Below are 15,761 nucleotides of genomic sequence, written 5' to 3' on the forward strand. Positions count from 1 at the left end.
GAGAGAACCCAGGGTTCGTAGACCAGGACTTGCGGCTTCCTCCAGAGACCCCTGGCCTGAGCCTCACCCTTTGGACATGTGAAATCTTCTCATGCAAGGACAGGAGGGCCCCATGGACTCACAGAGACCACCACTACCTCTCTCTCACTGGACATACGGAAGTTGTGGCTCCTCCCCATCAGCCTGGCCTTTCAGTGAAACACACCTCTTGCCTTCCTAACAGGGCTGGTTTTGCAGGTGTGCAACACCTGCAGGGGCACATGGCCCATGCTTAGAAGGGCTCTGGGCTTGGTTTAATGCTCTGCTGTCACCATCTGGAAGTTCTTCCCCCTTTTTAAATAAGGGACCCCACATTTTCCTTTCACACCGGGCCCTGCTGATTACGTAGCCAGTCCCATTGCCCAAGACCTCCACCCCATAAATCTCATCACCTTTCTAAGCCAGTTCTCCAAAGCAATCTCCCAAAGAAACCAAGCCAGTCTCCCGCAAATCTGACCTCTCAACTGAATCACCACTGAACCACACCCATCTTCCCTCCAAATTTGTCCTCTCCACACCAGGTGAAGAGGGCACTTGTCCAAAACAATGAAAGTGTAGTCATGCCCAGAGGCAGGACCTTGGAAGAGATGGCTTGAGGGTTAGAAGTCAACTGTGTGTGTGTGGGGGGGGGGGGGGGCTCTGGAGAGCTTGGGCTGCCCCAGGATGGACCCCACCCCTTCCTGCCTTCCTGCCTCTTACCTGAGAGCTTTTCCTGGAGAGTAATCACATCCTGCAGGCCAGAGAAGGGCCCAGGCCCCACCTCCGTGCGCGCCCCCATCTTGAAGAAGTACCTAGTGTCGCTCTCGAGGCCGTGGACCTCAGCACTGAAGATGTTTCCTGGTGGGGGGGGCATGGGGAAGGCAGGGAGAGCAGGGTTGGTGAATTGGGTCGGGGTGGGCTGCAGGGATGGGCTGGGAAGTGGCCCTGAGAGAATCTGCTTCTCCCGCTCAGGCGGCAGCTTCTGGCTGCTCCTCCTAGAACAAACCTCAGCGGCAAGCTCACTACTAACCAGCCACTGGGGAGGCTGGAAAGTGGGGAGAGGGTGGGGAAACTCTTGCTCAGATGCCGTGGGGCGCGAGCCCTCACCCTCGGTGGTGAGCAGGGTCCACTGGTGCTCAGGCTGGGTACGGTTGCTGCTGTAGAGAATCAGATACTCCACGATCTCGCCGTTGGGCTCCGAGGGGGGGGCACCAGTGCAGCCGAACGGTGGATGGCGTCAGGGGCCTCAGGCGCAGGTCAGATGGGGGCGTGGAGGGCCCTGGGGGTCAGGAGGGGAGACGGGGAGAGGCAGGGTCACTGACAGCCCCAGCTCTGGGGGCAGCTGGGAGCCAGGGCACAAGGACATAGCCTCCCTGCTTCCTCCACTGGAACAAACCACAAACCACAAAGCAGAATGAGGTCTGGTCTCTCACTGGGGACTTTCTGGAATACAGTTGAGGAGGGGGCTTCACCACCATTCCTCCCCTCTCAGAAACTCTTTTCTACTCCTTGGAGCAGAGCTCCTCAAACTTCCACACCCAAATACTTCCAAGGGTTGAAGACACTGTCTTCAACTCCTGGTATTCTAGGGACCTGGGGGCAGAGCTCAGAAGTTTTCAGAAGGCTTACCTTTTCTTTTAAATTCATCTATTCCGTGGTAACATTTAATATAAAAATAGTGTTTGAAATACTTTATCATTTAAAGTTCCTAACTCCCCTTGCCACCCGAAATCTTCAAGTAAAGTTGGTTGATGCCCTGGGTAGCCTCTGTCTACGCCTGCCCCTGGCACAAGTCCTCAGGGTCAGGGGAACCGCAGTGGGAGAAGCAGCACCTTGGAAGGCTTTGTGTTTTTTTTCAGAGAAGAAATTGATCCTGGGGGGCGGGAGTGAATGAGGAAGGGCGAGAAGGAGGGACACAAGGTGGCTGGTGTGTTGGGAAGGGACAGAGATTTGGGGGCTCAGGTTTTCGAGGCCCAACAGAGGGTGGGATGGGGACCCAGGGCTCTAAGGCATAACAGAGCCACAGCACCACGGGCTGCCAGAACCCTCCTTGATCCTAGGTGACTTTCTGCTTCTCAGGCTCCAGTCTCCCCACCTGCGAAAGGAGAAAACATTCCCCCCTCTATAGCCTGGTCAGTTGTGCTGGGGATCCAGTATCATACAGTCTCCTTGGAGAAAACACCAGGGTCTCCCTAAACTCCGCACGCAGTTTAAGACCATAAGAACTGAAGTCATGCATGGGTGAGAAACAACTTGCAAGCAGTTTTTTAAAAAGTGAATCCATGAGGGTAGAGGGCCTCCCCACCCTACCCTACATGTGTCTTCCTATTTCAGGTCAGGGACAGAGGTCTGTCAATAGAAAGGTGAGCAGTCTTAGGACTGGAAGCACCAAAGAGCCTCTGCTGTGAGAACAAAAATCCACTTGTCGAGCTCCCCTGGTGGCGCAGTGGTTGAGAGTCTACCTGCCAATGCTAGGGGATACGGGTTCGTGCCCCGGTCCGGGAAGATCCCACATGCCGCGGAGCGGCTAGGCCCGTGAGCCATGGCCGCTGAGCCTGCGCGTCCGGAGCCTGTGCTCCGCAACAGGAGAGGCCACAACAGTGAGAGGCCCGCGTACCGAAAAAAAAAAAAAAAAAATCCACTTGTCTTCAGATGCATTTCCAGAGGGTTCCAGAGTCACAGACCTGCAAAGCGAATGGTCCCATCCTCTCTTTTGACAGATGAGGACCCACAGGCCCTTCGTGGGGAAGGGGACTGCCTAAGTCTCGGTGTGTGTCAGGGGGATGACAGGGACCCAAAGGCAGAACCCAGGATGCCTGCCTCCAGACCTGGCCCCCCTCACAGCTCGCTGAGGTCTTCCCACAGCCTCTTAAAAGAAACCACTCCTCTAAATCTTACGTTATGATGTCTGTGAGTAAACGGTTAAGACCAGCACAGGACTGCCTACAGAGATGCAGAGCAAATGACGGACACTCATGGGGTTCTGAGGGGTGCTTCACAAGAGGGATGCTGGGGCAAGAAGGAGTTCCCTGAAAGATGGACTGGTGGCCACTCACGGTCAGGCAGGGTGGAGCGCTCCACTACGGAGCCGAAAGGCCCGTCCATGTCCACGCCGTGGGACTGTACCGCAAACTCGTATTTGGTGAATGGCTTCAGCCCGCCAATGAGGATGTCTTCTCCAGAGCTGCCAAGGCAAGAAACGTGACCAGGGCTCTCAGGCACACCCTCCTAGCAGGGCAGGGCCCTCCAATCTACTCCCCTACCCCAGCCCCATGGGGGCCACTAACACCATGCAGAGGACCTGCAGAGAGGTCTGGCTGTATCAGGCTCCATGTCCAATCCCCACGCCAGGCCCCTCTTCCAGGAAACATTCCTGGATTAATCCACATCATTCTCTACCCAAGGGACCATCTCTGATGCTTCTTTTCCTTGACTTAATTTTACTTCAGCTGCCACTGTATATATCTATTTCTTTTTATGCTTTGTTTCCTCTGCCAAACAAACAACTCCCCAGGTCAGGGTCTCTGTCTCCCCATTTAACTGGGGACCTCTCAGGACAGCAGCTGGGCTGTCTCTTCCCCGTCACGTGAAGTTGAAGAAATAGGTCTGTCCTGCGTGACATTTCCTAGGGTTGAGTACAAGGCTCTCCTGTGAGGGGATGGGACTGGATGGAGGCCCCTTTTCCATCTGGCACCATCTGGTCATCAGACCCTCAATGTGCCCCCAGTTTAACACATGAGTCATGAAATGTCCCTGAACCCCCAGGTCCCCTCTCCTCATCACCACCTGCTGCCTTCTTCCCCACCGTCTGCTATTCCTCCCCCTTCGCAGCATCAGCCCCCTCTTCCCACCTGGTGTAATAGGTGACCAGGGAGGCATTCCTGAGCCCCCAGGGGCTGAAGCGCACCGTGTAGTTGACAATCTTGACTGTGGTGAAGTCTGGTTTTTTCCACCGAAGCCAAATGGATGTGGAGCTGTTTGATTCCGCATGGACATGGGCGGGGGGCAGGGGTGGCCCTCTCTGGATGGGCAGGTCTGGAGGGTGAAAATTAGAGTGTGGGAATGGAGGGAGGATACTCATCCCTCAATATGTATAGTGGTTTGCAGTTCCCAGGGCACTTTCTTTTACCCAGTCTCTTTTGATCCTGTGAGTTGGGTGGCACCATTCTCACTTCACAGATGAGGAAACTGAGGCTCCCAAGAATTCAAGTGATTTTTGCCAAGAGCATACAGATAGCAGACTGTGGAACACTAGTATGTAGGAATGTAATAGAGACAGCAAATCATGGCAATTAAGAGCACAGATTCTGAAGCCAGGCTGCCCTGATTCAAATTCCAACTCTGCCACTTAGTAGCTGTGTGACTATGGAGAAGTTAATTAACCTCTCTGTGTCTCCATTCCCCATTCTGTCAGTGGGGCAGATAATAGGGTTGTTATGAGGATTAAATTAGTTAATGTTTGTAAAGGACGTGGAAAAGTTTCATGGAATGAATGTTTGTGTCCCCCCAAAGTTCATATGTTGAAATTTGAACATATGGTGGGTCCTGTCTTAGGGATTAGTGCCTGTCTTTGTCTGTTCAGGCTACTATAACAAACAACCGTAGACTGGGTGACTTATAAACAACAGAAATTTATTTCTCACAGTTCTGGAGTCTGAGATCAGGGTGCCAGCATGGTCAAGTTCTGGTGAAGGCCCTCTTCTGGGTTATAGACAATTGACTTCTCACTGTATCTTCAGAGCAGAAAAGGGAAGCAAGCTCTCTTGTGACTCTTATAAGGGTGCTAATCCCATTCATGAAGGCTCCACCCTCATGACATCATCTAATCCTAATTACCTCCTATTACATCACATTGGAGTGGAGGGTGTCAGCATATTAATTCTGGGGTGACACACATTTTCAGTCTATAACAGTGCCCTCATAAAAGAGACCCCAGGGAACTCTCCAACCCTCTTTCTGCCATGTGAGGACACAGCGAGAAGATGGCCTATGGTCTACGAACCAGGAAGCAGGTCTTCACCAGACACTGGCTCTGCTGGGGTCTCGATCTTGGACTTCCCGGCCTCCAGAACTGGTTGTTCAAGCCACCCAGTCTATAATGTTTTGTTGCAGCAGCCCCAACTAAGATCCTGAGCCTCAGTTTCCTGGTGGGCCACAAAGGGATACCCTCCCTCCCTAGAGCATAGGAATAATCTGATAGACGGTGCAATGTAGGTGGATGTATTTTAAAAATTGTTTAAAGGTCAAACTTGGAGTCAGAAGTCACTGATGAACCATGGGGTTTTTCTCTGTCCAAACCTTCCATATTAGCACTGTTCATGGATAATGAAAACACGGTAAGCAGACCTACAAGACAGTGCACAAGCTGGAGCTTCTCTCTGTAACCTAGAAGAGCCTAGTAGAATGGGTTTGCGGGTAGCTGAAGCTTCCAGACAACCTGACCACCAGAGCTGGCCCAGAGGAAAGGGAAAGGAGGCCACCCTGTTGACTGAGACCTCCTCCCCCGCTTCCCCAGCCCCCTCACCTGGGGTGGGAGCCTTTTCCGTCTTGCCCTTCCACACTGCCGCATAGCCATCCTCGTGTTTGTTGAATGCCACGAGCTTCACCTCGTACAGCTGGCCAGGGACTGGGGAAGGTCATGGGGGTCACTCACTGGCTAGAGGAACCTCTGGGGTCATCTCCAGCCACTGACCCCGCTTGTCCAGTCTCCCACTGGAGCTATGTCCATCTCACCCCTCCCCACCTGGCCCTCCTCACCTAGCTGGGTCAGCTCATACTGCTTCACTTTCTTCTTGAGCCGGACAGGACCCACATCCCAAGCCTGGTCTCCATGGCCCCCTGGAGGGCCCTCGCCATCTGCCTCCTCCTCCTCTGTCCCCACCTCTCGCCAGTACAGTTTGTAGCCAGAGATCTGAGCGGGGTGAGGGGGTGGCTGCCATGATACGACCAGGGACTCCATCCTTGCCCGTACCTTCAGCTCTGCAGGGGCAAAAGGGACTGCGGGCAGAGGCGCAGGAAGGGAGGAGGGAAGAGACATGAGGAAGCAAAAAGCAGGAAGACAGCATTGAGTGAGAGCCTTGCCAGCCTTCTCCCAGTGCATCAACATTCAGCCACCGGCCTAAGGGCCAGGCCCAGGCTCGGTCTAGAGCACACCTCACTCCTCCACGAGTGCTGGGAATGCAGGGATGTCTCCTGGGCATTTGCAAAGAGGTCAGCAAGGAGCACCTCTGGGGCAGGGCTCTAGAATTCTTCTGAAGGAATGAATGCATGAGTACCGGCAGGTAGGGGATCCCAGGGATTGCTAAAGCCAGGAAGGAGGGATGGAGCCATTGGAAGTGGGGAGCCCTACTTGGAAGCCTAAGAGTGGGGCAGCTCACTATGTGTCTGATGCTGTTCTCACAACCCTATAAAATAACAAAAGCACTATTATCCCTGTTTTACAGATAAGAAAACTGAGGCTCGTAAAAGTAACTTGCCCAAGGTCACACAGATAGTATGTGCGCCAGGTTTTGACTGCATTTAACCACTCTACCATTGGGCCTCTCAGCCAAACCCACAACGATCATAATCATGGAAGCAGCTACTGTTTAACAAGTTTTAATTATGTGCTAAACATTTTGTTTACATTAATTAATCCTCATGCCACACCTGGCAGTAAATGAAGTCTTAGAGTTGTGAATGGTCTGTCCAAAGTCACACAGCAGATGGAAAGGAAACAGGAGCTCAGGGGTGTCTGCAAAAGCTAGCCCTTCGCCTCTTCACCCATCCTCCCTTGCCCATCGAGCAGAGGGAGCCATGGAACGTCTCTGATGGAGGAGGTGGCTGGGTCTGGGTTCCAAGGGCAAACATACACATACATACATAGGCACACGCATCACCCCAACTGTCCCCTCTGACCCCGTACCGTGGCTCTGGTTGTGCACGCTGGGCGTCCTGTGCTGCATCCACTGGGAGGGGGCCCCGTAGCCGGTCCCTGTGCCGGCCGAAATCCGCACTCGATACACCTTGTTGGGCTGAAGCGAGTTCAGTGTAAACTGTGTCTCATTCCCCGGCACCTCGGTGGAGAAAATCTGATCTGCTGGGACAGAAGAGACTGGCTCTGGGTGGCCACCTAAGGACCAGGACTCCTAAACTCCCCTACACCGACTTTTCCACCTCAGGTCCTGGTTCCTCAGGGCCCATCGGAGCCTAAAACCCTCAGTGCCCGGACGGACTCCATGCTCCAGGGCTGACTCCCGGGCCTCCAACTCTGGCTGACACAGCCATCAGCCTCGGCTCAGAGCGGGAAGAATCATGGCACACACTCCCCGCCGCCCCAGGAGCTGTCAGTAACCACCCCACCCCACACACCAGGGTGCTGGCATGAGGCACTGGCTGTGAAGGCCATCAAGCACCACCTACCTTCTGGAGCCCTGCCAACCACCCAAGCCCCCTTCCTCACCCTTCCCTCCCTCCCCACCCTCATCCTGGCCCCCAGCCACACGCCTTCTCCAATCTCTCCATCCCTTTCATACCTCCTCCCCTAGATTTCTGACATCTGTCCTAACACACACGCCCCCATGCCTCATTTCTCTCAATCCCACAAGCACACCCTCCACCTCCCTATCCCTCACCTGCTTTTTGAGCTGGAAGGGGCCCCAGGGATTACCTAGGTTACCTGCCTCATTTCACAAAGAGACTGAGGCAGGGACTCAACAGAATTACACACCGCAGCCGTAGAGGAGGTGGGGCTAGACCCCAGGCCTCCCCCTGTCTTGAGCTAGCCCTCTTCGCCTTCCCTTTCTCTCCTGCCCTCCCAACCCCCAGCCCACCTTCCCCTTTTCCAGGTTCACCTTGCCCTACTCCACAGCTCTGCTCAGGCCCCCAGCCACTCTGATCAACCCTTCACACCAATGATTCCCAGCCAGGTGGAGCCCGTGTCCTGCCCCCTCTCACCTTCCTTTCCCAAACCGTACTCTATCTTGTACTTCACCACCTGCCCATTGCTCAGGCTGGGGGGCAGGGGCAGCCACACCACCCTGACGTCCGAGGGGTTGGGGCTGGACAGGGAGAGCTGGGGCGCTGCACTGGGGACTGAGACAGAAGAACATCTACGTGAGCTCTGCTCCACCGACGTGGAAGGTGAGGCCCAGGAGAGGTCAGAGACTTGCCCAGGTCACACAGCAAGTCAGAAGTAGGCCCAGGACCAGGATCTGAGGGAGGAAAGGGAGCCTCTCAGGGGAGCCCCAAGCTGGAGATGAGGGGACATCCTTCCCACCCTGAAGCCAGAATAAGGTTGGGGGCACAATCGTCTACATCCGATGGATCGTCACTGGCTCCTGTCTGACTGGATGGTACGTGGGTGTCGGGGAGAAGGGCCATCTGATACAGGCAATCATGAGACCTGGGCTCAAGTCCCAGCTGTACTACTGACCTTGGGCAAGTCACTAATTTACTGGGCCTCAGTTTTCCCAACTGTAAATTAAGGAGAAGAACCCTCGCCCACTCCCTTACAGGGCACAAAATAAGGCATAAGGCAGGTAAAAGTGCCTTGGCGAACACTACTAGTAAAGTGAAGCTGAGCTACCATCCCCAGGGAATTCTCTGGGCCCCAAGGTGCCCATTGCAGGTGCAGAGGCCCTACCATCATCCAGTGTGTGGACCAGTGCTGGGGTGGAGGTGCGGCTGGCCCCCAGCTGCGAGTAGGCCACCACGTAGAACTCGTAGTCTGTGTTGGGTTCCAGGTCCCGAACCTGTAGCTCAGTGGTGTCGTTGTTCACTGCAAACTGGTATTCCACATTGTCCATGCCTGAGTGGGTTAGGGTTAGAGGACAAACGGTCTGTCACAGGGCAACCCCCGAGGGCTTGCCACCTGGAAGCTGTCTAGGGATCCTTCATATTGTCCCAGTCCCTAGAATAGCTTTATAGCTAAATCATTCCAGATAATCTTGGTGGGAGAGTATAAACTCCCCTGACTTCTAGTCCCACTGTATTAATTCCTCCACTGGTTAGGAAGTCTCTTCTAGCCTCTAACTGAAGTGACTCCTGCTGCAATTAACAAGCTGGCTCCAGGAATGCCAAGCCAATTTCCCTGGGAGGAGAAGCATCCTCTCCCTCCTCTCTTATAACAAACTGTGGCTGAGGGAGAAATGTACTAACCCATTTCTACACAGGTCTCTCCTGTGGGCTCCCACCCCATCCCGTTCTATCCTATCCCCAAAGGCAACCCTTCAATCATCCAGCCTGTGCCGCGCCCCTCCCCGCCCACCAGAGCCCCCGCGTAGGTCTTTGCTGGGGCCTCTTAGCCCCGGGGAGACTTACCCCGTGCCTTCTGGTAGTGGAGGGAGAAGCCGATGATCTGCTCGCTGTGCAGCTCGGGCCGCTCCCAGGCCACCAGAACGGCGGAGCTGCTCAGCGGCGTGGCGGTGACCCGCGTGGGGGCGCTGGGCAGCCCCTCGCGCACCACTACTGCCAGAGGCGCGGCGGCGCACGCCGTGCCCGCGCCATTCTCGGCCACGCACTGGTAGTAGCCGGCGTCCTGCAGGCCGATCTGCGTGATGACCAGGCTGCCGCCGCCGCCCTGCACCTTGACGCGCCCGTTGGGCCGCAGCGGCTCTCCGTCGTGCAGCCAGCGCAGCGTGGGCCGCGGCTCCCCGGACGCGCGGCACACGAAACGCGCGGTGCTCGCCCGCGTCCGTGACAGCGCCTCCGGAGCCTGCGAGATGACAGGGGCGGCTGGGGGAGGGAGGGGGACGCTGACCGCGCGCTCCGGCCCCCAGGGGCACTGGCTCCCGCCCGCCAATACCCGACGGACTCCCGCATCCCCTCCACTCATTCTAACCTCTTCCTGACTCACCCGTCCCCCCAAAATACCCTCGGCAGTGCAGCTCTAGCTCTCTTCCGCCTTTTACCCCAGCCCCACACTGACCATTCTCTTTCTCTCTCCGAGTTGTCCCCAGACCTCCTCGGCCTCCCCTAAATACCCTGGTTCCTCCTGGATCTAACCCTGCTCCCGCACTTACCATTTCCTTCTCCCCTACCTCCCAGTATCCCTTACCTATCAGATTTACCCTTCAGCCAGCCCTGAGCAACCCTGCCCCTAGTTTTCTCCTCCCAGACCACTCCATCTCCCCCCCAATAACCTCAGTCCCACCCCTCCCCACATTACCTGGGTCCCACCCAGACCACCCCTCCCCTCTGCCCCCACTCCATCCTCCAATCTCTTTCCACCACTTCCTCTCCTCTAATTACCTAGTCTGTCCACTCCAATGCCCCACCCCCCGCCCTATCCCTTTTTCATCCTCCAGCACCGCCCCTCAGTCCCTCTGACACACCCACTCGCCCTTTTACCCCCCTCCCCTTTCCTCCCGGCCCCGCCCTAGCTAACCCGCCCCAGTCCGGTCTCCTCCACACCTACTCCGCGGTCCTTCGCCCTCCCTCATCCTCCTCCCCTCCTCACCCAGCACGCGGAGCTCTGCGGCTGCGGTTGCGAAGTCGCGCGTGCGGGGCTTGTTAGCTCGGCAGACGTAGACGCCGGAGTGCCGGGGCTGCGCGCTGGTGATTAGTAAGTTGGTGCGGCCCAGGACGATGACATCGGTGGAGATGGGCTTCCCATCTGCGGGAGGAGGGAGAGCGCTGGAGCGGGGAGCTGAGGGCTGCCCCTCCATCCACTCTCCGGACCTCGGGAGACCCTCTACACCCGGGTTAAGAGAACACAACAGTCGCTGGCTGGGATCTCAGTTCCTCCGCTTGCTAGACCGATGACTTCCTCTGAGCCCTTAGTGTCTCTGTCTGTAAAATGGGGAGATGGTCCCTCGCTGGAAGGGCTGCTCTGAGAGCGTAACGAATAAAGTCTGTGGGACTGGCTGGCACAATGCAGGCACATAAGAAGTGCTCGGTACACCAGTCAGTTATTACCATTACCATTATTATTAAATTCATTTCTCTCAAGAAGGACTCTCCTCCCATATGGTCTTAGCCCAGTGCTATGATGAACATACGGCTGGAAAGGTCTGGACCAGAACCAAAGATCTGAATCTGTGCAGACTTTTATCTTGATGTGAAGTGAAAACCATTTTAAAAGCCCTTCCCTTATGGACCTGAACAGAAAATCCAGGGAAGAAATGCAAATGGCCAATAAACAAAAAAGTGTTCAACTTCACAAAATCAAAGAAATGCACATCAAAACACAGATGTTCATTTTCACCCATCAAATTGGGAAAGTTTTTAAAAATAGTATGAGAAAGGGTAAATGCTGATAGGGCTAACAGGGGCTCCACCTTGACCTTGAAGCCAGGATTCCACTTGTGGGCACTCTGTGGTGGGGAGCTGTGAATGGGGCTGATCACTGCAGTGTTAACTGTAATAGTGGACAACTGGGAAGGACTTAAAAATTCAATAGCAGGAACTAGCAACTTAAATTATGGCGACATTCAAATGATGGACTATCATAGTTATTAAAATTATTTTCAAAAAAGTTTTAAAGACGGGGAGATGTTTATGATATACTGTTGAATGAAAATATGACTTGGAATTGTAAGTATAGCATGCTTTCAATTTTGGGGAAAAATGTACATGTGCATAGAAAAAATCTGGAAGAAAATATGCTCATATGTTAACAATTTTAATCTCCGAGTGGTGGGATGTTTTCTGTTTCTCCTTTTCCCTAGTTTTCTACAATGAATACGTACAACTTTTGCCATCAGAAGAAAACAAAACAAAACAAAAAAGCAATGCCCCTCTGACTTAGTTGAGTAAGTTCCTAGACTTAGTTGAGTAAGTTCCTAGAAAAGGAACAGTGCCCAGAGGCAGGAATGAAGTCCATTTCCAGCTTCTCTCTTCCCAGTCTCTGTCCAGGAGTGCTATTAGCAGAGTTTCTCCAAGTGAGATCCCAGAGCCACAGGTGTCAGGACCCTCTGGGACAGCAATTCTCAAATCCTTACTGTGTACACAAATCACAGAATCTCAGGAGACCTTGTTAAGATGCAGAGGCCTAGGGCACCCCAGATTCTGCATTTCTAACTATGGCCAGGAGGTAGGTCCAAAGACCACACTTTCTGTAGAAGGACCTCAGACACTTGTTAAGCATTAAAAATCCTGGGTCATGACTCTCCAGGCATAAATGGAGGGAGTCTGCAGTTTTAAGACGCTCCCTGGGATTGGGACTGACATATAGTACACACTACTATATATAAAATAGACAACTAATAAGGACCTATTGTATAGCACAGGGAACTCTACCTAATACTCTGTAATGACTTATATGGGAAAAGAACCTAAAAAAGAGTGGCTATATGTATATGTATAACTGATTTACTTTGCTGTACACTTGAAACTAACACAACATTGCAAATCAACTATACTCCAATAAAAATTTTTTTAAAAATTAAAAACTAAAAAAAAAAAAGAAGCTCCCTGGGTCATCTTGATGCCTGGTCAGGATTTGAGAAACACTGATAATAGAACTTCTGGGTGACACAACAGGCTTACTGCAATAATAGTACGAGGGTCCTGCTGGCCCCAGGATCCCCCTAACTAGGCAAGTGTCAAAAGTCCAAGGAGGCCGGGCAGGTCAGGGAGGCACAGATACCAGCACTGTTCTTTCTCATCAGCTCGGTGGGGGTATGTAGTCATTTGGGTTATTATTTTTCTTTAAACTCTATGTATTCATCATGACATAGTCTTGAATGTGAGATACAAACTTACAAAAAGAAGGCAGTGTGGAGTCATATACTGAACCAGGGGAAAAAGGGTAAAAAGAGCTGGGTTTGGGACTTCCTGGTGGTCCAGTGGGTAAGATTCTGAGCTCCCAATGCAGAGGGCCCGGGTTCGATCCCTGATCGGGGAACTAGATCCCACATGCTACAACTAAAAGATTCCGTATGCCTCAACAAAGATGCCGTGTGCCGCAACTAAGACCGGGCGCAGCCAAATAAATAAATAAATAATAATTAAAAAAAGAGCTGGGTTTAAGACTTACTTCTGCCATCAACTTGGCACAAGTCACTTATCTCAAATGGAAACAAAAATAATCCTTGCTTTTCTTCCATACAGGGCTGTAAGGGGTGGTGTACCAGAAAGAGAACAGGCTCTAAAGTTTGGGTCCTGGCTTTCCACCTTCCTCTCTGAGCCTCAGGTTCCTCATCTGCCCACTGGGAATAATAGCCCTGGCCCCTACCCTCCTCCAAGGGCTCCAGCAGGAGAGTAGGTTGCATGCTCAGTAGACTGCAAGGTGACGTTTGGCCGGCACCCTCATTACCCTGATAGCATCGACAGCATCTCCTGTAATGCATTCCCACCTGGCACTCATCACTTGCTGCCTGATACTGTCAAGCGTCTCGTCACGGATGTGTGCTTATCTCCCTTAAACAGACTGTGAGTTCAGAGGGCAGGCCCCCCCCTTTTTTATTCACTGTGCCCAGCATGAAGCCAGGCACACAAAGGGTGGACCAGGAGGTGCTGTGTAGTTAAACAGACCAGCAGAGGGTCCAAGTTCCACCTGACTCGCTGGCCCCTTTCCAGCTCTCACACATTCACTGTTGTGAGGACTGGAAACATAGCGTGGAAAACCGAGCCCAGTGCCCCACCCGCCAAGTAAGGTCTCAAGAGTGATTTTGTGAGTGGCAGACTTAGCGCGCTTCGTAAAGGAAACTTGCTACACGGATTGATGATTAATTTTGTCCAGGCTCCCTACCCACACTCAGCCCTGGGACAGGAGTTAGTTCCTACCATACCAAAGGTCGGTGACCATTGCATGGTCACCCTTATAGCTCCTTGACTTGGGGATGCGTGAGATGCCACACCCTTCCTCTCCCATGCCCTCGGGTCCCCTCCCTCCACTTACCCTGTCGGACCCAGGACACGAAAGGGGTGGGGTCAGCAGAGGCCACACACTCCATCACCACACTCTGGCCAGACACCACAGTGGTGTTCTCCGGGGCTGCCACAATGACCACGTCCTGCCCCCCGATGGATGCCAGGGACCCTGGAGAGAGGGCAGGCCAGCAGGCAGCTTTACCATCAGGCGTCTTCACATGCAGCACCTCACCTGATGCTTACAGTCACCTGGTGAGGCAGGTGGCGCAGGGAGCAGCCAGGGTTCCATCTGACAGATGGGAAAGCAGCTGCGTAGTTCAGCAGAGCTGGGACTGGAACTCAGAGCTCTTTCTCTGGGAGCCAGGAGAGGAATAACCTGACCTCCGACACACCACCCCCATTCTCCCCTGTCAGATTGAAGCCACCCTCCAGGCAGAGAACCAGCAGGGTCAAGAGTGAACTTGGAAACAACTATACCCCAGTTTAAAACAAAAGAAAAAAAAAGAGTAGACTTGGAGTCTGGACTTGGAGTCAACAGTTATAGTTTCTAGTTCTGGCAAGTCCTTTCTCCAGAGGGCCTCGATTCCCACGTGGGAAAGGCAGGGGATGGGTTCGAGTTTCTGCCAGCCTGGCAGCCCCCTGAGCACTAATTCTCTGCCAAGTTCTCAGTGTGACCCTGGGTCCCTGGGTCAACATGGTGAATACCCGGTTTGTCCAGCAGGTGGAGGCAGAGACCCCGGGCACGGGAGGGAGCGCGAACCAGACTCAGCGCGTCAGCTAAGCCCTAGGAAGCAGGGTAGGAGTGGAGGTGTAGGGGATGAGGAGGGGGATGGGAAGAGAAGAACGGAGGGGCGGGGGTCGAGGGGAGATGCCATGGCAAAGCGAGGCAAGGGAGAGGCCCTTGTGGGAGGCCCGGAGTGAGATCTACTGAGCACCTGCTAGGCAGCAGGCACTTCCCAATCTTATCTCAGCGATTCTCACCACCTCCCTGAACTGGACATTTGATAAGGAACCCAGGGTCACGCAGATGGTGAGTAGAGAAGGCAGGATTCAAACCAGGTCGTTCTGACCCCAAAGCCTGTGTCCTTCCTACTGCATCACCCTGGGACGGGAGATTTTCAGAGAAATGGAGAGAACACGAGCCCCAGACCATCAGGAGCCAGATGCACAGCAAGCAGCAGCAGGGTGAATCCCCTTCAGGGCACCCAGAGGGCAGGTGACCAGGGCTTCAGGGCACCGACACTCCTCCACGGACGCCTCACCTCCCCACCCCTGGACGCTCCACCCAACTCAAGAGAACACAGAGCCTCGCAGGAAGAGAGCCCTAAACTGGGAGTCTTGGGTTCCTGCCCCAGTTCTATCTCTGACTTGTTGGGGGGCACTGCCTTCTCTGGGCTTTATCGCCTTGCTAGTCACTTATTTGAAGGCAGGCCTTGGACTACTTGAGGCCCCGCCCAGCTCCAAAATGGCCGACTCCAGAAACCCGCAGGTTTCCGCACCCAGGCAGCCCCCTTACCTCTGTGGGCCACGCGGAGGAGGGCCTCCTGGCTGAAGCGCTGGTTTGCTGAGTTGGTGGCCACGCAACGGTAGGAGCCTGCATCACCTTTCTGAACGTCCAGGATCTGGAGGACCCCATTGGGAAGGGTGATGAGCCTTGGGAAGAGAGAGAGGGCACCTGTGAGGTGCACAGGAGCTCCTCAGGGAGGGTAGCACGCCCAAACAGTCCTGGACCCACCTTCCCCTCTGGCCTGAAATACCTAGAGCAGTTCACTTTCAAGGTTCACTCATAATAAAAGAAATGCAAATTAAAACTACAAGATACCATTTTCACCTATCAGATTAGCAAAGGTCAAAAGTGTTTTTTTAAATTAATTTATTTATTGGCTGCGATGGGTCTTCGTTGCTGTGCCTGGGCTTTCTCTAGTTGCGGTGAGCGGGGTCTACTCTTC

General features: G+C 53.7%; 1 protein-coding gene across 1 annotated transcript in view; it reads right to left on the reverse strand.

The window, feature by feature from the left end:
- Nucleotides 1-15,761, reverse strand: part of IGDCC4 (immunoglobulin superfamily DCC subclass member 4) — a 37,091-nt gene that overhangs the window by 5,273 nt on the left and 16,057 nt on the right. The window contains 14 exon segments of the mRNA XM_029237102.1: nt 739-876; nt 1,126-1,225; nt 1,227-1,297; nt 3,075-3,202; nt 3,870-4,053; nt 5,543-5,644; nt 5,776-6,015; nt 6,923-7,093; nt 7,954-8,091; nt 8,642-8,806; nt 9,319-9,732; nt 10,457-10,612; nt 13,841-13,981; nt 15,329-15,465. Coding sequence (XP_029092935.1) covers nt 739-876; nt 1,126-1,225; nt 1,227-1,297; nt 3,075-3,202; nt 3,870-4,053; nt 5,543-5,644; nt 5,776-6,015; nt 6,923-7,093; nt 7,954-8,091; nt 8,642-8,806; nt 9,319-9,732; nt 10,457-10,612; nt 13,841-13,981; nt 15,329-15,465 — 2,285 coding nt within the window.

The sequence above is a fragment of the Monodon monoceros genome, unplaced genomic scaffold, assembly GCF_005190385.1.
Source record: "Monodon monoceros isolate NGI ecotype Baffin Bay Population unplaced genomic scaffold, NGI_Narwhal_1 Super_Scaffold_21, whole genome shotgun sequence".
In the NCBI taxonomy this organism is placed as follows: Eukaryota; Metazoa; Chordata; class Mammalia; order Artiodactyla; family Monodontidae; genus Monodon; species Monodon monoceros.